Below are 26129 nucleotides of genomic sequence, written 5' to 3'. Positions count from 1 at the left end.
ACCATAGTAATAGCCAATTTTAATTGCGTTTAGCTTGTATGATATTTTATGTTCAGTTTTAGTAATATTGTACAGGCAGTGTCAGGCCAATCTTGAACAGCTTGTAGGAAGTAAACATAACATGAACCCAAGCAGCGGAACAGAGGAGGGAAAAGGAGTAATCTAAACTGCTTATAACTAAAAAAAAAAAAATGGATCGGTTTTCTTGGACTAATTCGCGAACTGAATTAAATGAAACTTATGTGATCGAGCAGCGAGGTGTCAGACTGTATGACGGCGACGAAAAGGTGTGTTTTCTGATCGCCAAATGTGGCCTGATACAACAGCACGGCAGCTAAAAGTTATTTAAAACAATGTTCTTTGTACATCATTGTGGGTTTTAGGTGGTTAAATGTGTAATGTAAGGTGACTGGACTTCTTAAAGTGACACGGGATGTTAAGATTGCTAATAATAAAGTGAAGTTCTTTTCTGTCGTTGTACCAGGCTAAGCTGAATGTCGGAACTGCCTTTTTGACCACCCATCGGTTGATCTGGGGTGATATTAAATACGAGGTAAGAAACCACTGAGAGCCACTGCTGTTGTTCACAGGCGTTTTGTATTTTGTATGACGACTTCTGTATTTTCTTTGCCATCTGTAGGATTCCTGCCTAGCCTTCCCCCTGTCACAGATCATCTTCATTGAGGAGCAAGCTGGAGGCAGAGGAAAGAGGTAAGCATCACTAAAATATATATTGTGGTTTAAGTAAAGGAACCTTTTTAACAACATAGATAAGACCTTGGGTTTTAGTATCACATTAAGATATTCATCTTTATATATATATATATATATATATATATATATATATATATATATATATATATATATATATATATATATACAATTTTTTTGTGAAACCTCTATTTCTAAACTTAAGAATGAAATGATGACAACAATAATTAAAATTTACAAGAAAAAAAATTGTATCTCTCAATTATTGCTGTCTGTTATTCCACAGTGCGAAAATAGTAATTCACCTGCATCCAGCACCTGAAAACAAGGAACCAGGTCCCTACAACAACAGCAAGTACTCCTACATCAAGCTGTCCTTTAAAGAACATGGCCAGATTGAGGTAGTCCTTTGTTCTCTTTTTGTACTAATTTAGATCTTTAGTGCTTCATTCCTGATTACTTGGGACTGACATGGTGTCATTTGCTTGTAGTTTTACAGGAGGCTAACAGAGGAGATGACTCTGAAAAGGTGGGAGAATACACCAATTTCAAAACCCATCTCCACAGGAACTGGGTCTCAGGTTAGAAACTGAGCAAGCACTTCCTCGTTCGATTATAATCTGTTGCTTTCCTCTATCTTGTATTTATGGAGATGTTTATGCTGAGATGGTAGAAGGTTATATTGTTGTCACATGACGGTGTTTCACAGTGCCAAACATCCATTCAACGGTTTAATAGTTGAATGTTGGAGCTGCTCTCAGTTTAGATTGTGCTCCACAGGATGGCAGTGTTGTCACTTTATTTTGGGGCTTTTTCAGTTAGATTATTAGGAATTCCTACCACTATTTATTTTTTTAGGAGTTTTCAAAAAAGATACAATATCCATTAAATCAAGTTTAGTATGGCACTGAAGCAGGATTCTGCTTTGTGGAGTCTGTAAGTCCTTTGTAATGGCAGTGACTTCATTTTTGTGAGGTCATGTGTCTTAAAGTGAAGTTAAGTTAACCCCATTTTTTAAAAACCCTATAAAATAACAGTCACCCAAATTCACTTATGTGCCATAACAGCAATTAAACACCACTGGTTTCCCCCCCCCTTGCTGTTTTTCCTTCCTTGTCCTTTTAGGCCTGTTACCAACTTTAACGTTGCCTCTGTGTTTTTACTTTGTGTCTTTTTCTTTCCTCCGTGGTCATCTAGGGAGGAAGGACACGTGCAGTGGGGATTGTTGGTATTGAGAGGAAGATAGAGGAGAAGAGGAAAGAACTGGATAAAAACATTTCTGAGGTACAGTAAAGCAAAAAATTTGAAACACTAAGAAATGTGTCAGATTGAGAATTGTGGTGGTTTCAGTCTAGTATAGAGTTGCAGATTTAAATGCACCATAAGTTAAAGCCACGTGTTCTACCATCACCCTTCAGCCAAAACCATTTGGAAAAAATGACTTTGAATAGACTGGAAGTACGATGTGGTTTGGTTAAACAGGTTTCTATGAATTCTCTGACCATTTTTTCTTGCTGCTATGAATTTTGTCACCATCGGAATTTATTGTAACTCACATGAAATCAAGCTGACCACAACCACAATTATGTGTTTGTACAACCTCCATTTTCACATTCTGTATGTTTGTCTTAAATATGTGTTAATTTAAATCAGAATGGCATTTTGGCTACATGAAACGTATAATATTGAGACAAATGAGGGTTTAGAGTGAGGGAGAATAACATCTGACTGAAAAAGGGTGGGGGGGTGCTGTGGAATGATATTTAAATTGCATCTGTAGCCATGAGGTTTTGTGGTTTACTTAATTGTGAACATTTTTGCGCTCCATTACCCATTTAGCCTGTTTTTTTTTTTTTTAGGCCTTCGAGGACCTCAGTCAACTGATGGTGAAGGTAAACATCACTTTATTCACCTCTTTAACGTTGTATGTGATCTGTCAACGCTTATTTAAATATAACTATGAGTATCAATCCTGCGGTAAGCTTATTTACTGCAGTGGGATTTGATGAAGAATTCTCTAACTAACAGGCCAAAGAGATGGTGGAGCTGTCCAGATCTATAGCCAACAAGATCAAAGACAAGCAGGGGGACATAACAGAAGATGAGGTAAGAATGTCACTTGCATAAGGAGAGAAGGGAAATTAGAATACATGCAGCAACTATTACCTTTAATCCAAAATGCTGGTAAGTCATAATCTCAAATCTCAATGAATAATTCACTGAACTTATCTCATTGGAGGCCTGATGCAAATATAATGTAAGAATGAAATGATGGTGCTATGTCATGCTATTTTCACTCTTAAATGCCCCAAATTTATATTTTCAGTAGCTTTCTTTTTTTAACAGTTATGTTCTGCTTTGTAGACAGTACGGTTTAAGTCCTACCTTCTGAGCATGGGTATTGCTAACCCCGTTACCAGGGAAACACATGGATCAGGTACACATTATCACCTACAGCTGTCAAAGCAACTGGGAGATATGCTGCAGGCCCCTCTAGAGGTGGGTGTGAGTTTTTTTGTGTTGTGTATTTTATGTCTTCAATGGCTCAATCATCAGATAATTGTAATCAGTTTTAGTCTCTTACTCTCTACCACTTTCTTCTCCCTCAGGAGCGTGGAGGTATGATGGCTCTCACAGAGGTGTACTGCCTCGTCAACCGCGCTAGAGGGATGGAGGTGATGCTCACACAAGTACACGCACAAAACATGCACTGAGCAATCCATACATTCATGCTAAACACATGTTTTGTTTCGCTTTCAACAGCTTTTATCTCCAGAAGATTTGGTGAATGCCTGTAAAATGTTTGAGTCACTGAAGCTTCCATTGAGGTGAGCTTGAGTCGTGTTTGACTTTGTATTGTTTAAATGATCACTGTGTGTGCTGCAGTCGTTTGAGTTTAGGACAGGCTGTGTGTTTATTAGAGGAATATAGGGCTGGGTTGGTGCCTCATTCACAGAGGCCAGGCTCTTCCTGCCTGCCTTCCTGTTGTTGGAAGGGCTGTTCGGGCCTCCGCAGCTGTCATTTCCTGTCACTTCCCAGGATTTCAAAAGAAACACTGGCCTGTTTCCCTGTTTGCTCATAAGCTGGTTGCTGTTCTTTACTGATTTCTCTATGTTAACTGAATAAAACAGCACCTTGGCGTAAACCTGAATCTCTGTGCCTCACACACACATACAAATGTATACTCCCTATCTATCATGTGTCTTGTTTTTTTTTTTTGTGTAGATTGCGTGTGTTTGACAGTGGTGTGATGGTGGTCCAGCTGCAGTCTCACAGCGAAGAGGAAATGATAGCCTCCGCACTGGACAATGTACGCTTTAACTGATTACAAACAGCATATTGGCCATGACAAGACCACGCTTCAGACTGATCAAACACTATGCTCCACTGTTTTGTATCTTTGTTCATGTAGGTGTCGGAGAAAGGTTCCTTGACAGCAGAGGAATTTGCAAAACTTTTGGGTCTCTCTGTTCTTTTGTCCAAAGAGCGGTAAGTTATCTCATAAGTTTAGATTCATAACAATACAATGCTGCACTGAAGAGTATTCACCTGTAGAGCCTTTACCACAAGAGGCTCATCGTGTCAGTCTGTGTGTTTTCCTACAAAATGATGTGTAGCAATGAGAAAATTGACATTTTTCTTGCATTTTTTCTCTGTGTTTCTCTACTACTTCCACATTTCCAGATTGTTGCTGGCTGAGAAGATGGGCCACCTGTGCAGAGATGACTCTGTTGAGGGTTTGAGATTCTACCCGAACCTGTTCTGACCTCTTTACAGTCATTATTGTTGACATAGAGCTGTTTCTGCTGATAGACAGATGCATTAAAACAATCATCTGACCTCTACATATGCCACAGGGTGTTTTCCTGCTATAGTTTCTATGCTGTAATGTACTTATCCAGCATCAAATTTTGTTTGGTTGGAAGTTTGAGTGGTTCTGATGCATTGTACATCTATGTAAAGAAAAAAATCTAAATCTCGAGCTGTAAGTTGGCCAGATACTGTCTTCAAAATTTGTCAGGTGGATTAGCCATCAACCAAAAATTGTTGGACAAATATTGTGCATGAAGCAAAAGGGATATCGATTTACTCTGTTTGGTCGTGTGAGTGTAATGTGTATTTAGTAATAAATGGGTTTGGGTATAACTTTTTACATGTATTCTGTTAAGAAAAAAGAAAAGCTAGCCATTTTTGAAGTAAAATGTGCATATAAATATCTAATAAATGTTTGACTAAAGCTGTGCTGGCTTAACGTGAGGAATGCGAGAATGAGCCCAGATGTCCAGGTTTCAGTCTATCAAAGTGCCCTTCTTCCCCTTTCGTCTCCTGTTGGGCTTTCAGTCTTGTCTGTCTAAACTAATTATTGTCTCTTTAAGGGTTGAAAGACACGGGGAAAATACCTTGTTGCAATTTTTCGGAGAATTTGATTTGCAGTCTAAATTTTAAAGTCATGCTTCAGTTCAATTTTCACTGTGTAATAGCTTTAAATCCAGCGATGAGTGGATCAAACATGTGACGGTTGTGAAGGAGGACCGCATGAATTTGTGAAACCAGTGATGGGTCAGACACAGTACATATGTAGCCCTTTGCACTTTGCTCATTGCACTGTTTTAAATGATAATTTCAGCTTGAAATCAATTAATCGTTCAGCTCAAGTCTTCCGTAAAGTAAACCGGTTTGTGAATCCAGTTTGTAGCATAAATACAAAGGAATATGTTGTCAAATATACAGACAGTTAATCCTTTATTTGCAGAAAATACATCATAGAAGCAGCAAATTTGACCGGATCAAAGCCAACTTGAAAGGTAACCTCGTATAACGTGCAGGAAAGCTTTTAATACAAAAACTCTACTTGTAAATTTTTATAACTTCACTACGTCTCCTCACAGTATATCATGTAAAGAGCAACAGTACCTCATCTGACTAGCTTCATATCTAAAGATTATACTTACTCGTGAGCATGTTGCTTCTGTGCTTTTATCACTGTACAGCTTTTTTACACAGGGATTAGAAAAGTTCTTTGTTCCCATTTGACCTCCAGAGGAGCTTCCTGTTTTCTGCTGGCTCTCTGGAGGAAAAGTGGAGGTCTGTAGAACTGATTAGATTACCCTTCCATGTGGTTCACTTATTGATTGTAGATTAAGTCAATTGGTTCAGGAAATCTAGAGAGCTGAACTGAGGCAGGTCTGACCATCATAATTACAGATTCCTGCATGACATTGAACTAGTTTTTCTTCACAAAGACGATAATAAAACAAATCCTGAGGGGTTTGGTGTCATCAAACTTAAGTGACGTCTGACCCTGCCGCTTTGTGTGGGACAATTAAAATCCAAAGCGCCATTATTCCAAATCTGCCCCATGAATATATCTTTTAATATGAAACCTTTTCACTACGCCTTTTATTGAAAACTGATTTATGTGTCACAGAGAGGATTGAACTACATATGGCTCACATATTTCACTATTCAGCCACTTTCCTCAGGCACCTGCTGAAGTGTTTTGATGATCCAGGTGCCTGAAGATAAAACTGATAGCAATCTGAGTGGCACTTAAACTGCCAGAACAGGAGGAGGATCTTTTATTGGAGCTATAGTCTCTCTATAATGCATTTTTAATAGCAAAAATAATGGGAGCATTCAGTTTGAGAAAGGGACTAAACTGTCAGAACCACTGAGTGTTCTGTTATTTTGCATGTAGATCCCCATAGGCAGGAATGTGACGGACAGCTTGTAATAAAAGACAAATAGCGTAACGGTTTGGCATGATTTAAAAGGAGGGATTCGTTATTAAGCTTTAGAAGTGTTGTAGCCTACAGCCACATTATCAGAGGAGGGGAGAAAAAAAGAAGTTGTCCATAACATTCATCCCGCCCTGCTGTTGACCGTCAGTGACTGAACTCCTCAGAGCAGCTGGATCTGCACCGCTGGCTGACACTGAGCTCTATGAGACAGAAGAAATGTGTTACGACCTCATGGAGAGACACTTACCGCGGGTTTTGTGTTGGGAAAAGTGGCGAGGAATAATACTTCACTGAGTCAACAACACATGTGAGTAAAACTGCTTTATTTTACAGCGACTTCACAGAAAATAAAACAGGCAGCGACCTTTATATCGCCCAAGCTCGGTTGCAGCTGCTGTGCTAACCACGTATGCAAGTTTTAGCTAAAAATACTATTTAATATTTTTGCCACATTTAATGTAGGGTTCGTATTATTAGAAATGATTTATTGAGGAAAATGTGTCATAGTTATTCTTCATATATTTGAATAAATGGTAGTTGTTCAAAGAAATAAGAATATTAAAGGTTTATTGTCATTTTTGACCATCGCTCAATGTTGAATTAATGCCTCATGGGAAGGTGAAAAACAAAACAAAATAAAATAAAAAAAATACATTTAATTTGTTTGTTTATTAGTTTATTCAAGTTTTTGATTGGACAATGTAATAAAATGTGTATGCACTTATAACCCTATGTGGCGAGTGCAACGCAGCTTTCGGTAGTCTAAACAGGACTGATTTGTTTATTGATTGATTGAGACAGAAAATCATGAAAAAATGCTAAATTTCATAAATATTAAGCAAATGTATGCCCCTTAAAACTTGCTTTTATCAGAGCACCTCTCCCAATTATGCTCCAGTTTTTTTTTCCTTTCAACTGTCTTTTTAAAATTAATTTTATTTATTTTTTTTAATGCCTTTACCTTTTCCAACACGGGATTGATTTTAACACACCAACTTGTTTTTTCATTTGTCTTTTAAAACCTGATGATTTTATGAGTTATCTATTTTATGCACATTGTAACTTGGATTTTGAAAAGCATTCAATAAAGTTTGTTATGAATATTACTATTATTGTAACTGTTTGTCATGAACAAAGCCCCCCCAGAGGACTTCTGTGATGACGGCAACTCCCCTTACCCATTGTGAAGATGAAAGGAAGAGGAAGACGCCACTGTAAATCCAGAAAACTCAAGTCCACCGTTTCATACTCAAACCTTCCTGTTTGTCATACATGCAAAAGAGTGAACTACTTCTTCCAAGCCTTCTCCCGTCTGGTGGCACTCAGCTCTTGTGGGCTCTTACTTTTTTCTTTGATTATGTGTTTTGCTTCTGATTTCTAAAGGTCAGGGATGGTGGAATAGGACGGTCATGTGGTGTAGGAGGAAAAAGAGGCACAGACATCGGAATGCCACAGGCTGTCTCACTGCTGCCCTTCTTTCTGGTACTCATGGGATATGGTGAGCATCACCAAGACTATCATCTTGTTTGAATGTTTGAAAATGTCTGATTTTTATTGCATTAGGGAAGAGGAGCGAACACGTCAGCTTTACTATGCTAATGTGCACCGCATTATTTAAACTGGAGAGGAAAGCTGAAGGAAACTGTAGACAAGTAAATGGGGGGTAATGGAGGGTCAGCCTCTTCCTCTTCTCGTACCCTCTTAGCTTTGTGAGGATGTGAGGTTTGAAAAACAGGATTTAAACGCCACGCAACACAATAGCTCAACACAATAACATGCTACTACTTCTTTTTCCCAGAGTACTACCCAGATACTAACATACTTAGAGAGTTAACTACTCATTGTTTAAGTTATTGTCTGCATGATGCGTATCTTTCCGATGCATATCAACTGTTGATGAGGATCCACTGTGTCTGTGCAAAGAACTGAGCTTATTATTTATCTGTCCTGACTAAATTCCATCATTTGTGGTTGTGTGGTCATTGAATGTGATGCTGGATATTGAAATCATATGAGTAGACTTCTAAATAATTTATTGTTACACATGTGACTTTTTTTGCATTATGATTCATGATGCACAATTATGTTGTCCAAACTGATAATACAGAGCAATTAAGTCACATTTCCCATTCACATTTTGTGAAGATGTCAACTAAAACTGACAGCCCCCATTTGACTTCCACTTTTCATAGAGTCCAGCCATTATTAGATAGTCGTGCTTTGCCAGCCCATTCTTTGGAATGGTATCAATGTGCTTGTTTGTGTTTCTTTCAGCTAAACAGTCATCATAGGATTATAAAGGCTCACAAGGTCTAAGAATCAGACTAATTTTTGGATAGGATTTCTGTGGGTCAGACAAGGAAGAATCTGGGGTGCCAATGAAGTCACAATGTGAAGGATACCCTCCTTAAACAGTATTCACTTTTGACAGTTTGGTCAATATTTGTGCAATACTTCTGTCATCGAAATAGGAAATGCTCTTTTAAGATGCATTTTACATTTGATTTGCACAAGATTACTTTTTAAATGTTGTATACAATCTTTTTAATTTTTCCCCTTATGGTTATTGTCAGTGAAAGATGTGGCTTTGGTGTTCACTCGAAATAGTGACAAGTGAGATCCGTTTGGTGGAATATTTACATGTAGGGAGGTGAGAGATTAGTAAAAAAAAACACTAGCATGGTTGCTCTACATTTTTAGTGTAGTAGGTTACTGCCTGGAAGTTGCTGCTGATTCTTGTAGTGAAGAAAACGGTAACATACAGATAGCAGAAAGGAAAGACAAAGCTACCTGAAATGAGCAGCCAATGGCTTATCGTCATCCTACATCTGGTGTTAATTAGACAACTTTGCCTATAACTATCAACACCGAGACAGATTGCAGGACATGCCAGTGCAAGAAAATGTCATATCATAAAATCACAGCAGTGAATGGAACCAGAAACACACATCATAGAACAAGGAACAGACAGCTCATAAAGTCACAACACAAAAACTGAAAATACACCAAGACTCAATGAGGACAACATCAACCCAAAGTAGATGTTTTTGTGTAGTATGCATGAACATTGTGTAAACTTTCCTTTCTCATTTTCCTTATCTGCTTCTGTGCATTCTGTCCAACAGCTCTTGCAGGGCTCAGTATTTGGCCCTCTTTCCATGTTGCCCTTAGCAACAGCAGTGTCTTTGTGGACTTCAGTGTAAAATCCAACAACGGCACCATCCGCAACATGAGCCTCTCTCTGGTCAACACAGAAACCAACACTACCCTTCTGACCAGGACTCTCCCCAGTAACCAGCTGGCCAGTAGGGTGGAGTTTGATTGTTCCTGCTTCCTGTACGCGGGAACTTTCCGGTTCCTGCTGAGGCAGACCAGCATCATCGCTGTTTCTTGTGCTAATGGAACCGGCAGTAGCAGCACAGAAAGCACTACCTGGTGGTGGAGTTCAGAACTACGGGTGCAGTGGCCAACCTTTCACATCGCTGTGGAGAGAGCTGGAAATCACTCGGGATCTTTTCAGGCAAGACAAGCAAGATCTCTTCTACATATATTGTTGGTTTATTGCACTGCAAATCAATGATCAGAATGATTATCTTCTGTTGCCTCTCTCCAGGTGTGGATATCCACTAATGACTACTTTCAGCCTTGCTCCAACGGCATTGACTCTGCACTTTATCTAGAAGTCAGCTACATGGAGTACAACCAGATAGGGCGAAATAGCATCGACAAGGTCAGAGCCCGAACACGACACCCAATCAAACCTCTCCGTTCCCAGAGTGTCAAGCTGTCCTGTGCCTTCCCATTCACAGAGAAAGACTTCATAAAAGTGGCTTTAAGGTCCCCTCACACTTTGCAGGAAGTGAAGAGCTCCGGACCTCTCTACCTGTCCCGTATATTCACCTATAAACTGCTGGTGGAAAATGCCAATGCTTACAAGAGCGGATGTGAAGGGACTATGACTGTTAAAATGATAGCTCCCCCATGTGCTAGCATCAATGGGAAAGTGTTGCTGTATAATGAGGCCAGCGTTGGAAGAGGCCTTGCTGTTTCCCCTGCAATGATGGGGTTTGGATCAGAGGAACCTTCTTCTCCTCCACTGGCTTATAACTGGCTGACTCAGGGAGAGAACGAGACAGAATTCAACTGCTCCCTGTTTTACCCAGGAAGAAACAAGTACTGCTTTCGCTTTGTTTTCAACTTCAGTCGCTCCCCCAGTCCAGCGCAGACTTGTCTGCTGGTTTACAGGAGTGCAGGTGAGATTTAATAGGTAGTAACATTCACATTTGGCAGCTGCCAGGAATACATTAACAATGCACTTCTGCTTGTCATTCAGTAGTGAATGGATCAAAGGTGCAGCGATTTGAGTTTTGAGTGGAGTGAAAGCATCACTTTAGTTTATTTGTGCAGATTTTCCTAGATAATTTTCTAAAATTCCAATGGTGGATACAACTCTGTTTCTAGTTGAAGAATTTAGTAATAAAAAAATAATAATAATTATGTTTTTTATTTTCTTTCATTTGACTTAATTTGTAGTTTACATTTATGACTATCTATTGATAACTGATTTATTTAAAAAAAAAAACATTCTAACTGTTATGTGCGAACAGATGCAGTAAATTGATATTTCAAACTATTTCAGTTAATTTACACTATAGTTATAGTAAACCAAGTTACCTATCCTACCTGTTTGGTTTCTCAAGACCAAACAATGCAGACTGGAAAAAGGGGATAGCTTTATGATGTTTATAGCTCTACATATAAATTTATTTCAGTTATATTGATGTTGCATTCTAACACATAAGACTCAAACTTTAACAGGGGGAAATAAAGACCACATCTGTAATTATAAGGGCATTCAAGGTTTAAATAGTAATTTTTTCCCTTGCCTTTTGACAGTGAAGTTGAGATGTCTTAACAAGATGACATCACACATTATCTGACTATATTTGTCAGATATAGAGTTACTGCACTGAAATCTTATAATATGTTCTGAAACCATGGAACTGAACAATATCATATAAAACAATGAAATTAGTGTCAACATACAGATACAGAACTGAGTCAGTCATCAGACATTAGTAAATTCTCTCATTTTCAACAGGGAAAGATGCTTTGTATTTGTGTCCGTGTCTTATCTATTATAAGGATTTATTCTATTCTGAATCATATGTTATGGTTGAGCCTTTTTCAGCTCTGTATAGTAGTAATTTGCTATACGGCCACTTGCGTTTTATTACCTCAAAGTGACCCCAGCATTGCATGAAACCGGCATAGTAAAAACCTTAGTCTTTCTTGATAATACTGATGAGCATTGTGGGCCTGTTGGCATGCAATAATTGGGTAACTTAGTAACACAGAATTAAAGAATATAAAAAACAAATTTATCTGCAATCTAACATTTTGTCTGAAATCTGCAGAGTCATGGGGGCCCTGGCAACCGTGGAGTGTGTGCAGTGTGAGCTGTGGAGAGGGGGTGAGGGAACGAGTGCGCGAGTGTTTACTGCCCTCTGGTGTGCGAGGGCTGCAGTGCACCGGCATGGTGAAGGAACAGTCCCTCTGCTCACTGGAGAACTGTGTCGGTTAGTTCAGTATCCTACATCCATCCTCTTAATTTTTGCACCCAACCTTCAGAAATCTGTCTGTTTGACGACTAATTGTCTCTTTTCGTTCCCCAGTGTCACCCTCTCCTTCTCCATCCCTCCCTCCTGCAACTGATGGTGTTACACCCCTGGGTGGTAACATGGTCGTGGTGGTCGGTATCTCCCTTTGCCTGGCTGTGATTATGGCAACTGTTGTCGTGACCGTGTGGAGAAAGTTTTGCCAGACTCCTCAGTGCAGCTCTGTCCGCAGAAGCTCCATGCATTCTCCTGGGGGGCGCAAGCTCTCAGATGAGGCCTCCATCTGTGGACACAGCCTCCAAAGACCCAGCCTATGTGACGGTCATGGCCCCTCAGGGGGTGTGGGTGTCACACAGAAAGACAGGCCTTCCCTGGAAAATCAGCCTCTCTCACTGGTGATACCACTCTCACAGGACCCAGAGAGGCTGTCTCCCACTGGTCAGAAGGTGTTGCCATCTATATTTGGGTATGTTTGAATTTTTTTTTACTTCCATAATGCACAGGACATTACTGCCAAACTTATTCTGTTCCCACCCAGTCTTTGAAAATAATATATTTTTGCCTGTCTAGGTATCGGTTGGCTCAGCAGCAGCTGAAAGAGATGAAGAAGAAGGGCTTAAAAGAAGCCACACAGCTGTATCATGTCTCCTCAAGTCCAGTCCATGACACCATGGTTGAGACATCAGCTTCACCCACCAGCTCTCCTATTAATACACCAAGTGGATTTGCTCATTCTGGCCTCCCTTTAAACCTGCACGATGATGCTAACCACAACCATTTTTGTATCGCGACGCCTATTTCTGAGCTGCCGACACTAAATTCTAGGGTCACGCCAGATAGACTGAGTCCAAGAGTGGAACTAATCTTAGGTCCACCTGTCTCTGCTCATGCGACTGGGGGCAGTTCAAAATGGCGTGACCGCACTGCTGACTGGGTGGAAATGGTAGAGAGGAGTGGGTTAGCGGGTCATAGAGGAGGAGAGGCAGCAAGCGGAAAGTCGTTTCACAAGAATCCAAATTTCCGGCGGACTTCCAGTTTTAATGACACCAAATTCCAGCTGCCATCCTCTGCACAGTCCAGGCAGTTCAGAGAAAGGAGCATGACCCAGGTCACCAATCCTTTTTTATTTCTTATCTTTATTTAGTTGTATTTGATATATGTGATGTAGATCATACTAATGCAGTCTTTGGTCAACACAAATTACTTTTCAGGTGGGATCTCGGACTCTTCCTGAAGGAAGTTGCTGGACTAAAGGAGGATGGGAGAGACAGCCGTACCGCTCTTACCCTATTCCAGAACATGGAGCCTCAGAGTGGAATAAATCCAGACCCCAGAGGAACGACCAGAGGAAGCCCTGGATAGAAACAGCAGCTCCCACTCTCAGTAATGAAGTCAAACACACAGGGACCAACACAAATAACAACCCAGCATCTGAGAAACATACCAAAGCAGACTATAATGGCACTATGGAAAGGCAAAAGAGTGGGGAGCCGGTCTCAAGGATTGGGGGTCCAGCCACCGGGTCTGCTAATTCTCATGGAGTGAATCAGCTGAGCATAGAGCGGGCAGAGCAGAACTGGAACCGCCGTGGCCCCTCACCTATCCAGAGGAACATCCTGGCTCGGAAATTAAAGGAGGCTCAGTCCTGCTCTGGGGTTAAGGGCCGCCAGCGCAGCTCCACGTTCAGCGTGTCAACGTCGGAGCAGAGAAAAAATCGCTGCCGCTCGTTGCCGATGTCTGGAGACTACAGCAGCAGCGGTGGCTCTTCGTACAGGCTCAGCGAGGCAGAGCAGAGGATGCTGGACCTGGATCTGTCCTCAGCATGTGTGCAGGAGGAGGAGTAGGTCACACAGGTTTGTAGCACAACACTTGAGCAGACTTTGCATTTATTCTTTTCCCCAGCCTCTAAACTAAGCCCTCCCTGTGCATCTGTGTACCCACGTATCAGTAAGATTGAATTGTAATGTTACAGATTTATCTATGAGAAGGAGAGAAAAAATGTGCATTGAAGTTTGTTTGTTTTTTTTCCCAGAAAGTTTGTTTGGTTGCATTTTTTAATTGTTTTTTTTATTATTATTATTGCAACGTTATCATTGTAAATCTGTGTATTCATGTCTACTTCATAGGGTGCCCATGTTAAGAATTTCTTTTTTCAGAACACTTTGCTATAATAAGTTACATGTAATATGGTTTTGTACGTGCATCTGTGTGCACTGGTAAACACAAGCCCACCACCAGAGCACAGATTTTTTTTTCTTATTCTATACTTCCAACTGTGATTCTTTTTTTTTATAATGCTGTCAAGTCCCAGTGTTTAGGACTGTGCTGTGATAATGATGTGATTTACCGTTTAGAGACATTTTTGAATGTGTGATCTAAGCAGTATCAAGAGTTTTCTGAAACCTGCAGAAGTTAGAGCAACAGTGCTAAACTTGAACTATGTTTGAGGAGACTCAAACATGAACACCAGTGAAGCATTGGAGCAGAAATGCTGTTTGTTTTAATGCTGATACAATATACAATTTATAGACAGAAACGCTCACGGAAAAGTAGAAAATACTGTGCATTTGATACTTTCAAAAAATCAAGCAAAGGGAGAAATTAAAATATAGAGAATTGAAGCATTACGAACAGTCTATGCTCTTATTTTTTCAACCTTACACAAGTGAATATGAAGCCTGGTGTGTTTCAAATTTCCCCTCCTCCACTGCCCACGCTGTCCAAGAAAACCAGAGGTCGCACCTTCATGGTGGAGTGTCTGAGTGAATACCAAAGGCCTTTCCAGGTCCCCCACACCACGCCGTCGTCATACTCAGCTTTGTACTTCCCCTTGCGGTAGAAGTTTCCATTTAGGTTGGCTGCATGACATCTGTAGATAGAACAATAGTAGGGTCAATATATAATTGAGGGACTTTTGAAGTCCATGGGATATATTTTGCATACATTTTTATTAAAAGTATAAAAAAAAAACGAATGTTTTTTATGTTCATTATGTTCATGTCTTTACAAATTCCATAATTATTTATTATGGAAACAATCACTTTTTAATAAAAAAATGACTGGTTATTACTAAAATTTCAACTAAATAACTGGCAAATGTCATAACAACCACCTTCTAATTAGCTAAACAATAATAAAATGAGCTTATTCAAAAATAGTTTTGTGTTCTTTTTATTAAGTTGAGATAATCATGACAGATATTTATTTTTTGACAATTTATCAAATTTCATATGGAAAATAACAAATTGTATCTGTGTCCTAGAAATCACTTTAATCTGAGTTACCAATTTCAAAAACACCTCTCAAGGAAGTGTGTTAATTCCAGATCACATGACCTGCTCCACATGATGTCATTTCCTCCTGAAGAAGAGACTGGCAAGACTCCAAGGCTTTCTGAGTTATTAAATATAAAGTAGTGTGTGAGTCAAGTGTGGATTTATGGCATGTCAATAGGTTTACTACAATATCTTTAGAAATAACTTTCAATTTCAATTTTACTCAATTGTATATATAATATTTAGAAGATATCTTTCTCTAAAAATGCCATGTGGTGTTTGGTTGTAGGTGGCCACGTTGGTTTATAGACCTGAAAACAGCAAAAGATGTCAACTATGATACCTGTCAACTATGTTACAAAAATGTGCCGCAATTATATATTGACCTAGTACACATTTTCAAAGGTATAATGTATTTTTTGAAACCTGCAACAGAAATGCAAATAGTTTGTGCAATAATCACACAGAAAGGAAGAGCACAGTGCAAGTCTCACCGGTTGAACCACCAACCTCCCTTGTTCTCCTGGGCACAGCTTCCCTGACGGTAGCGGTCATTGTCCTGTCAATCACCAGCACCAGTGTTACCACAGTCGTTCATGTCTTACAGTTAGCCTCAATATAAAAATAGAATCTGTGAATGTTAAAGAGGGATGGATGGCTAACCTGATCCTTGGTGCTGAACTGCATTCCACTGAGGCAGGAGGACCACTGCTCCACAACCCCACCACCGCCACCTGTCAGTGCATCTCCAGCCGGCCCACTGTACTGCCCATACTGGAGGCGATACTTATCCTGGAATAGTGTTATAGTGAGTAATGTTTGTTAACAGAATCTTTGGAGACAAAGGAAGAGTTATGTGGAGTTATTTTTCTTACGGCCTCGTCAGTGATCCTGAAGTTCTCATAAAATGCGTGGCTTCTCTTTCCATCCCAGTCCATTAGATCTATCTTCACCAGGTTCTTACCTTCAAGGAAAGAAAAAGAAAAAGGAAGCAACCAACCAGACAGAAGATGTGACTTTTTCAAATTGAAATACAACAAATTAAAGTACATTTGTGACACAATTTTATGTGTTTGGATACTGTGATGGTTGCTCACCCTCTGAGAGCAGAGAATAAATGTGCTCATTCCCCAACCAAAACTCATCATTCCACAGTTTGAATTCCCCAAAGCCATCTCTGTAGTCCACCCAGTCTCTAAAATGAGAATCACGCTGGTATATTACCTCAAATGGAACATCTGTGTGAGCTTCATCTACATTTACTTTGTAGTCATGCAGAAGTTTGCAGGGATTTTGTGACTTCTCCCACATGCTGTCGGCTATGTGTGCTGCTTTCTCTGCTTAGATACCTGTTGAAGTTCACTTTTCCATGCCGACGTTTCTGAAACACTGTCCAACCTCCTCCGTCCTCCATATCACAGTAGACTAAAAAAGGCTCCTGGTGTAATTTGGGTCTGATGCGGTAGAAACCGCTTGGTGATCTCAGTCTGTCATGCAGTTCAGAACAGTCTGGGAAGATAAATAGCATTAAAAAAAGCCTTAGACATCATTGATTATCATCCTAACCATTGTTACTCATACTATAGTCACTTCATGTTGGATGTTAAGAATCTGCAAACTATACAAATGACATACCAAATTCAATGAATATTCATATGAAAAAAAATCTTTCATGCGCTATAGATAACACATCCCAAACTGTAATTTTTCTGACAACAAATTCCCAAACTCCTTTCAGCTTTTCTTACCTTTGTCATAGACAATTAAGCTGCCTGCTGATGGGAGTGTTTTCATCAGTGTGTTGTCCAAGCTGTCTAAAGCCACACTGTTGTTGTGCTTTATGCCAGAGGCTGCATCACTTTGTGGTTTACTGTCAGACACAACAGGCTGAAGTGGCTGGAAGTATTTGTGTGTCTGCAGGTGCTCAACCTGCCAAGTAATGATGAAGAGCTGATTCTCCAGTTTCCTTATGTTGCGCTTGAGAGCTGCAGCCTCTGGACCGCATGAGTCTTTTGCCTTAAATGAGGAAGACAACCTCAAGTTACAGATTACATTTGAACCTTTGTTTTATATATGATAAGAGGCAACAGTGAAAGCATGAGGAGAGGCCTCCTCAGACAGGTATGGACCATATTATTTATGGAGGCTCTCTGACCTTCTAGGAATGACCACACTCTAACGCTATTTCTGTGATTCATACTTTTTGAACCATACATTTTCAGTTTCAATATAAAAAACAAAGACGGGAATGTATTCCTTTAAAGAGTAGCTACGTACAGACAGCTGCGTAGCAGAAGCCATGGTTGGACAAACCAGAGCCAACAACAGCAACATCGGCGCAGTTTTCAGGAAAAACTGCCGTGCGACAATATTTTTCTGAAATTATAAATACAAAAAATACATTCAAGATTTAAGAGTAAACAAATCAAGAGTCTAGAAAACAGTACTTCATACTCTGAAAGCCTCAATACCACAAGCCTACCTTCATTTCACAACTCTTCCTCTTGTTTTCTCCAGGTTCAGTGTTCTTTTCTTCTGAAAATTTCTCAGCATTATTTATAGGCCAAGTCAGTTCTGCATGGTCCACATTAGAGGAGTCGGACTTGAACAGTCTTGCCAAATACTGAACTCTGGCCAGTTTGATGTTTCCCTCCTCTATTGAGGAGTGCAGTGTTTAGAAAGTGTAGCTGATCCTGGACCTGCAATGGACAGAAAGTGTTGAGGTGACTTCATTCCTCACATACCAGGAGTGCTTTTTTTTCTCCAATATCATACAAAAACATATTGAAAAATTGGATTCCAAGCAAAATCTATTCTGGTTTTCAATACAAGTGTGCTATTGATTTATCTAATATGGTAATATAATTTGTGATTTTATAAGCAGCGCATTAGAACATCTGAGTGGACATTCCCTAAAAAGCAGTCATGACAAAATTACACAAGACTAGAATACATAATAAAAAATCTGAATTTCTTTATGGGTTACCAACCTAATACTATACTACCTGCCTAATTGGAAAACCTAAAGTCATAGAGCCTGAAATATTTTCAAATGCACTTAATCTAACTTGCAATCAAAGGAATTTAACACATAATATAAAATAGAGAAAAGCACTGTGTGGTGTGGAAGGGCTCCCTCTTGTGTTGTTTCTTGGGTATTGCACAATAAAGAAATTTAGTATTATACTAATTGCTCACATTGTTATTTAGAGATTATGCGCATTTTTGTTGTATTATTTAAAATACATTTTATATAATTATTGTGTCATTTTACAAGTACATAATATGGATGTTAAACAACTATATAATAACATATCTTTTGTATTTAAAAAATATATATATAAGTAATCCCTGCTCAGTTTGTAGTGTTAATGTTTCCTGTTTCGATATTAAATCATGCTTCCCCAATGTTTTGCCGGAAATTAGCTTTTTTTCCCCCTCCAATGTATCATACATTTAGCTAAAAACAAAAACAAAAAAAAACAACAACAACACAATGTCAACAAATAAAAGGAAAGGAATACACCTCCGACACAGCGTCATTTTAATTATTAATTCTTTTGTTATTAATATCATTTTATTTATGTTTTTGTCATGCAGCTGCTTTACAAACCAGGAACGGACTACTTGGGAACGAACCTTCAATTAAAACCAGATGTTGGAGAGGAGGGAGATGTGAGAGGAGCTGTAACAGCCTCCTGTTGGCCCACTTTTTTTTTTTGTTAAACTACTGGTACTTTAAAGTTTGTGTGCAGGAGGAAGGTTCTGGTCAATTTCTGCAGTAAAAAGTGGTTTGAGGAGGAAAGATGAGTAACGAAGGAAAGAAAAAAAGGGGGCTGAGCGTTTGTTACTGAAGTCCAGGAAGCCTGAAACCGCTACGTTTGCAAAAAAAAAAAAAAAAAAAAAAAAAAAAAAAAAAAAAGAACGATGAGGAATTGTGGATGGATAGAAAAAAATGTACCCGGTTAACCTTTGAACCGTTTTCCTTTGTGCTCGACACAAGTCACAAGACGGAGACTCGTATAATTTCACGAATGACAGTGTTGACGGTAAGCGGCCGGTGCGGCTTCTGCTAGTTTTCTGGTTTGATAAACAAAGTGAGAAAAGGCTAAACTGTGGGAAAATGCTAACATAGCTAGTGGTTGGGGCTGTTAAATGCTGCTCACTGCTGTTAAAATGTAACTACAGCTAACTTTAATAATGAACTGTGGATGCTGCACTTTTCTAGAACAAGTCTTTCTTGTTTGCACCTTCTTTTTTGCATGAAATGCTAATTACAACGGTGTGATTTGACAGGATGCTATGAAGAGATACAGTATGTCAGGACGGGGCATGCTGTTTTTCTGCTCTTGTTGTCCCAGTTTTTACAATTTGTAACTAGTTGTGCGTTATCCAGAGTCTCCACATTCAGAGCAAAGCGAGGAAGAAGACACACACATCATGTCCTCTGTCTACTTCAACCCTGGGTCAGATTCAGGTGTAAATGGGTGAGCAGCATAGTTTTGTGCACTATGCAATGTTTAACTATATCCTGTTGCATTGCTATGTTCATGTGGAAGTTTTCAACCTGCGTTTTGGATATCTTTCCAATGTAATGTTCCCAATTTAACTGTATTTCTGCCAGAAACATTGCAAAAATGGAGGATGCCCAAGTGGAGATAGATGATGGAAATGATCAGACTGCGCTACCAGACACAATGTACTAGTAAGTTTACACAGCTTGGAATGCACAGATCTGAGGTTGGATAAAACACTACATTTAGAAGCACATTAACTGACAAGCATCATCCCTTTGTCATCCTTTGCAGCAATGTTCGAAGAAAGATAACGCCGTTTGTCATGTCATTTGGATTTCGGTGAGTGTTTGTCAACTTGAAATGAATGTACCCCTGCCTGGCTGCGTTTGATCAAGCTTATATTTACGTGTCTGTCTTTTTTTTTTTCCCTCGAGTGTACTCGGAGTGGTACTGATCATTGTGGACTTTGTGCTCGTGATTGTGGACTTGGCGCTGCCAGCAAAAAGTAGAGATGTTGGAAATGCTTTGGAGGCTGTGTCCCTCACCATCTCCTTCTTTTTCCTGCTTGATGTTCTCCTGCGGGTCTACGTGGAAGGGTGAGTGATGAGGAAAGGCTTTGATTGCAGTAGTGCACCTTTTTAAAATGTTTTTAATATCCATGCAATCAAATTACAGACTTCTGATAATATTGGACTTCTGGAAAAACCGCCTCCGTTCTCATGAAGCTAATAGAGATCCTAATAAAACACATGAATCATTGTGAAGTCTGCAATTGTAATTATTTGCTGACACTGTGTTAGAAGTGGGTTTCACTCAGGCTCTATTTTGGGGTGAAGCTATAAATCACTGCAATATATTGGAACCTGTACTAAAAATTTTAATGCAATCTTCAGTTATTGCTGCAAAACAACTTTCTTGTGAAAGTGAGAATGTGACAGTTTCAAGGGAGTGATGCAAACATTCCCAGAGTCCTGTGTCAGCAGAAACCAAGTGAGATTAGTTGTTAAAACAGGAAGGTATGAAGAGGAAGCTAGACAGGAAATGTATGGCATGTGTTGGGCTAGTTCTTGGGAAATGTAATGGCTCAGAATACTAGTACAATGTCACTGAGTAAACCAATCATTCACTATGTTCATGTTAATCATATTATGCATTATTATTATTATTATTATTATGTGTTTAACTTCTCTTCGCCTCCTTTCAGTTTCAAGGTGTACTTCAGCTCCAAGTTGAACATCGTAGACGCCTGTGTTGTCGTGGTCACACTGGTCGTCACAATGATCTACACTTTCCTCGATGCCTCGGGTGCCAGCCTCATTCCAAGGTACATATATTTCACTTATATCCAATAATGGCTGTGCAGTTTTACTAGCTTGGTTGGCTTGGTTTCAAGTACTTGAAGACTATGTTGGGTCTTGTGAAGGTTTCTGATTTGGGTGGTAAATTCTAAATACGTTTGCGACCTGAAGATTAATTGACATTTCAGATTTTTAAAGTAATGTTCTGCAGATTTAACACTCATATACAGCTACAGTCCACACACACATGTATTTTCACTTACGAAACCTGACTTAACCTGTTAGGACTGTGCACAAACTGTGCTGTGTAGACAAAATATTTATTCCCAAGTTTCATTGCACCTGTTTTTATAAATCTGTCATTCCTCATTGTCTCATCATAGCACTGTCCAGCTTCTATCTGACTGTATGTCAGTCGGAATAATTGAAAACTCCAGTGTGAGTTTGCAGGGTATTTATGACTATTATTTAATGTATTTTATTTTTAAAAAAACAAAAACAGTGTAGCTCAGCATGGGTGGAGAATTCTGTTATACAGTAGTACTTTAAAACGTTGATTCATTCAGTTAACTGTCAATTTTTTATATTAAAATGATATTGTAATACACAGTTCAATATTAAGTAAAACAAAAATGCAAGAAATATTTTTTTATTACCAACACTGGCTTAGCAATCTTTAGCGCTGTAAACAAAAAATCACGAAACATTTTACATCTCTAGGCCATACAAAGAATAATCAAACGTCTAATGTTGAACCCTTGTGCCATCCTGCGTAGAGTGTTGTTTATATCATTGATTTTAATATTATCTTTTGGAATACTTTTGATATATACTTCTGAAGAATGATCCGTATGTATGTTTTTTATCTTTTGCTAGGGTGGTGTCATTTCTGCGCTTCTTGAGAATAATAATCCTTGTGAGGGTTTTCAGACTGGCAGCTCAGAAGAAAGAGCTGGAGAAAGTCACCAGGAGGATGGTAAGGTCACCGCGGCAGCAGAGAAAACGATGGATATCTGATCTAGGCTTTGAGGGTAGCATCAAGAGAAAATAAAGAATGGCTTGTTGTCTTTTTCAGGTTTCTGAGAACAAGCGGCGTTATCAGAAGGATGGATTTGACCTTGATCTTACATATGTAACAGGTATGCGTTACATGCTGCACAACACAAAAAAACACCATACCAGCTTGTCATAAAGTGTCTCTTTTAAAAATTGCACCCTGTAAGAAGTTTGCTTTCATCTTTACCCGCCTCTCTAGATCGTGTCATTGCCATGTCTTTCCCCTCGTCTGGGAAACAGTCCTTCTACAGGAATCCAATCAAGGTAAGTCTCACTGCGCTTGTGTGCACATATGCATTAAAGCTCATCTCAGCATGATTTAATCCACCTCCTTCATTTCTGAGACATAATCACACACATGAATATCAAAATAAATCAATTTCCCGGTCAGCATTCACTCATCCTTCAAAGAGTACATGCACACCTTTACAGGTTCTTTCACCTATTTCTGCTTTCTTTCTGTGCAGGAGGTGGCGAGGTTTCTGGACACTAAACACGGAGGTCACTATAAAGTTTACAACCTGTGCAGTGAGTTCGCACCTCCTCTGTCACATGTACTTCATTCCATTTAACGCAGAACTGTACAAACAATGTCACTGTGACTTTTTGTTTCCAGGTGAGAAAGGCTACGACCCCCAGTTCTTCCACTACAAGGTTGAAAGGGTGTTTATCGATGACCACAACGTCCCCTCCTTGGAGTGAGTAACCTTTTCTGTTTGACGTGTCTTTTTAGTTTGTAATTATAATGAAGCTCACCATATTTAACTGTCAATGACACATTGTCAGTAAAGGTTATCTTATCTTGAAAAGCCTCCTTTCCTCATTTTCAGATTTTCTAGGTTGTGTAAAGTCCACAAGGATTTCTATAAAATATTATGACTACAGACTGTAACAAGATCACAAACTTGCATTCCTGGTTTTACAATATTTTTGCAGCTTATCTCAGTGTATTCATTCATTCATACTGGACCGTTTCAGGGACATGCTGAAATACACAGCGAACGTGAGGGAGTGGATGTCAGCTGATCCCAAAAACATCATTGCTATTCACTGTAAAGGAGGAAAAGGTGCTGTCAGTGACCTGTACTTGTTTCCTGATCACTTTGCAAGTTATTTGAGTGTGTATATATATATATATATATATATATATATATATATATATATATATATATATATATATATATATATATATATATGTTAATGCTACTCCTTGTTTTCACAGGGCGCACAGGTACGATGGTGTGCACCTGGCTTATTGACAGTGACCAGTTTGAGAGTGCACAGGTACATCTTTCTTAGGGATTTGTTCTGCCAGGGTTAATGAATAAGCAGAGACTACTTCCTCACGTTTGTTTGTGTTTGTACACCAGGACAGTCTGGAGTATTTTGGTGAGAGGAGGACAGACAAGAGTCGGAGCTCCAAGTTTCAGGGAGTGGAGACCCCCTCCCAGGTAAGTGCAAGGCAGTCAGGTTTTTAGTGGAGGTATTTATTTACAAAGGTTGCCATGTTAAGATTACACTGAAAGCGTTGTGTGTAGAATTTTAATAGTGCTGACTACTGCCTCCCTGTGGCAGACACAAGGACAAAAGCGACAAATAAAAAGGACAAATTTCCTCCGAAATGGTCTCAATTTTCACAAATGAGAACTCACATCATCAAAATAATTGAAATGAAACTACTATTTTGATGTTAAATTTATGAATGACAAGCTGAATAGAATATTTAACAAGTGACATTTTTTATTGTCAATCTTTTTATATCTCTTATTAATTATGATTAATTATGGCAGATGAGCACTTCACAGTTACTGTAATTTTTTGATATCACCAAGCAGTATCATAATAAAAGCCCATTTTTTCCCCAAACAGTCAGTTTTGTTTTTATTGTTTTTGTACAATATATACATCAGGGCTACAAGTCATGATTATTTTTCATGCCAGTTAATCTGTCGATTATTATTATTGATTAATTAAATAATTGTTTACTTACATAATGTCAAAAATGTTGTTTCTCTTGTCCAAAAAAGACATCCCCAAAAACCCCAGTTTGTCCACAACACAAAGATGTTCAGTTTATTATCAAGGCACCAGAAAATAATCAAATTTCAGAAGCTGGAATTAGAGAATTAGAGAATTCCAACTTTTTTTCCCCTAATCACTCAAAAATGATTAGTCTATGATCCACACTAGTTATATTAAGCTTATTTTGTATCTCTGTGAATTACAGAGCCGGTACGTGGGGTACTATGAGGTCATGAAGACCAAATTCAACAGACAGATGCCTCCACCTAAAAGCCTCAGGATCAAGAGCATCCGCATCCATTCCATAGCAGGTAAACCAGTGAACCTGAAACATGTCAGATTAAACCTAGACCAGAACAGATATCCATTGCATATCTGCTTTTTTAAAAATTATTTTTGCTCTTGCCCAGGTGTGGGTAAAGGTGATGGCAGCGATCTCAAGGTGAAGATAATTGTGAAGAAAAACCTTGTATTTCAGTGTGTTTGTGCCAAACAGGAGAACTGCACAGTAAGTCTCACCCACTCAGCACATGCAGTCAAAAGATCAAGATCAAGTCAAGATTCATTTATTGAGTCGGAGGAACTATGTTTTTTTTTGGGTTGTTTTTAGGTATTTCCCGATGTGGGCAATAATGCAGCAGTCATCAGTCTACAGAATGGACCTGTGGTTGAAGGAGATGTGAAAGTCATGTTTGAATCAAGCGCTGTGAGTGCTTATTTTCACAACTTTAATGTACAAATGTAAGAAAAGCTTGCGGTTACCCTAAATGTTCCTTGATTTATGTTATATTTTGTTTTACACATTTCTATCAGGGACTTCCAAAAGGCTACGAAGATGTTCCCTTCTATTTCTGGTTCAATACTTCCTTCATAGTGGAAAACAAGTATGTTTCTGTTGCTGCGATGATTTGATTATTTGTATAATTTTTACCTTAATAGATTTCAAATTATTCACTCACCATAAACTTTCTGTTTCCTTCAAACAGGCTGTTTTTACCCAGGGAGGAGCTGGACAACCCTCACAAACCAAAGACCTGGGACCTCTACAAGGAAGATTTTGCCGTCACCATGTTCTTCTCAGAAGATGAATAAAAACCCTTTAGAAAGACAGACGAAAAAATGGCTTGTAGTTTTAGTGATGGGTGATGAACAGAAATAGGTAAATTGAACACTAAGTCAATGATGAATGAGACATACAGTAGTTTAGATGTTACGATCTCAAGTGCAGCAACATCCTCCACTGAGCCAATCAGTTTTGACCCTTCAAAATATGTGAAATTTATTCGGGATGAACTGCTAGTGATGTCTTTCAGTGAATCAAATTATATCTTTGAGTGTTGATTCTTTTTGTGTTCTAAAATTACATGTAAAAATAGGTTAAAAATCTGAAATCATGAAATTGTGACTCTCAAAGATTCTCCAAAGTTCATTGCTTTATTCTTGAACTCCTCCCCAAAGCTACTGTTAATTCATCCCCTCTTGAAAATAGCTTTTTTTGTGTAACCACTACTGCATGTACCAAGTGATTGATTAGTGAAGTAAATCTAACTCATGGGATGTCCTCAATAAGGAGACTTAAAACCACAGAACAGTTTATGAGAACACAGGATGAGACATTAGAAATGAATGTGCAGACACGCTGATAAATAGTCCCACCTTTAGTAACAGTTGCTGTTGTAGATATCACTTTGTTTTGTGAAAGAAGAGCCATTTAGAGGGGAATATTGTCAATCTGTTAATGTGAATTTTGGTATTTTTGGAGAAGGCTCGGCAGTGAATACACTGTCGAAGAGGTATAAAGTACATGCCTTATTTACATGAGATATGTCACGTGTTGCCACAAAATAAATATCTTTGTACTTAATAGTTTTTCCTTCAATCGAGAGGAAAT

The 26129-nt window shown here is 38.9% G+C and overlaps 4 protein-coding genes across 5 annotated transcripts; 3 read left to right on the top strand and 1 right to left on the bottom strand.

Annotated features, from left to right (window-relative positions):
- The first annotated feature begins 100 nt into the window (after nucleotides 1-100).
- Nucleotides 101-4948, top strand: vps36 (vacuolar protein sorting 36 homolog). Its single transcript, XM_023266577.3, has 14 exons — nucleotides 101-287; nucleotides 485-553; nucleotides 641-711; nucleotides 998-1112; nucleotides 1203-1292; nucleotides 1909-1995; nucleotides 2571-2603; nucleotides 2740-2817; nucleotides 3076-3210; nucleotides 3321-3386; nucleotides 3475-3539; nucleotides 3937-4021; nucleotides 4124-4200; nucleotides 4396-4948. Exons 1-14 carry the CDS (start codon nucleotides 192-194, stop codon nucleotides 4475-4477), a joined length of 1149 nt encoding a protein of 382 aa, XP_023122345.1. The 5' UTR covers nucleotides 101-191; the 3' UTR covers nucleotides 4478-4948.
- A 1531-nt stretch (nucleotides 4949-6479) lies between these two features.
- LOC111566179 (thrombospondin type-1 domain-containing protein 1) lies at nucleotides 6480-14697 on the top strand. 2 transcript variants are annotated; one of them, XM_023266643.3, is made up of 8 exons: nucleotides 6480-6759; nucleotides 7836-7950; nucleotides 9578-9972; nucleotides 10066-10705; nucleotides 11870-12031; nucleotides 12128-12536; nucleotides 12641-13178; nucleotides 13282-14697. In XM_023266643.3, exons 2-8 carry the CDS (start codon nucleotides 7899-7901, stop codon nucleotides 13912-13914), a joined length of 2829 nt encoding a protein of 942 aa, XP_023122411.2. In that variant the 5' UTR covers nucleotides 6480-6759; nucleotides 7836-7898; the 3' UTR covers nucleotides 13915-14697. The 2 variants fall into 2 exon arrangements, with proteins under 2 accessions (XP_023122411.2, XP_054872956.1); XM_055016981.1 differs by lacking the exon at nucleotides 6480-6759 and having other exon boundaries at nucleotides 6829-7950.
- Nucleotides 14548-25335, bottom strand: fgl1b (fibrinogen like 1B). Its single transcript, XM_023266677.3, has 10 exons — nucleotides 25198-25335; nucleotides 17828-18044; nucleotides 17623-17721; nucleotides 17094-17361; nucleotides 16695-16854; nucleotides 16443-16540; nucleotides 16221-16309; nucleotides 16009-16137; nucleotides 15840-15904; nucleotides 14548-14939 (listed from the first exon to the last, which is right to left on the bottom strand). Exons 2-10 carry the CDS (start codon nucleotides 17831-17833, stop codon nucleotides 14759-14761), a joined length of 1095 nt encoding a protein of 364 aa, XP_023122445.1. The 5' UTR covers nucleotides 17834-18044; nucleotides 25198-25335; the 3' UTR covers nucleotides 14548-14758.
- tpte (transmembrane phosphatase with tensin homology) lies at nucleotides 19023-26102 on the top strand. The gene is made up of 19 exons (XM_023266667.3): nucleotides 19023-19394; nucleotides 19742-19832; nucleotides 19970-20050; nucleotides 20154-20201; nucleotides 20297-20458; nucleotides 21067-21186; nucleotides 22037-22136; nucleotides 22236-22299; nucleotides 22416-22480; nucleotides 22684-22744; nucleotides 22833-22914; nucleotides 23195-23283; nucleotides 23439-23500; nucleotides 23587-23667; nucleotides 24444-24549; nucleotides 24649-24746; nucleotides 24849-24944; nucleotides 25052-25122; nucleotides 25225-26102. Exons 2-19 carry the CDS (start codon nucleotides 19786-19788, stop codon nucleotides 25328-25330), a joined length of 1539 nt encoding a protein of 512 aa, XP_023122435.1. The 5' UTR covers nucleotides 19023-19394; nucleotides 19742-19785; the 3' UTR covers nucleotides 25331-26102.
- The last annotated feature ends 27 nt before the right edge of the window (nucleotides 26103-26129 follow it).

This window comes from Amphiprion ocellaris, chromosome 14 (assembly GCF_022539595.1).
Source record: "Amphiprion ocellaris isolate individual 3 ecotype Okinawa chromosome 14, ASM2253959v1, whole genome shotgun sequence".
Classification (NCBI taxonomy): Eukaryota; Metazoa; Chordata; class Actinopteri; family Pomacentridae; genus Amphiprion; species Amphiprion ocellaris.
The sequence above is the reverse complement of the archived record's forward strand: the minus strand, read 5'-3'. Positions and strand labels throughout refer to the sequence as shown.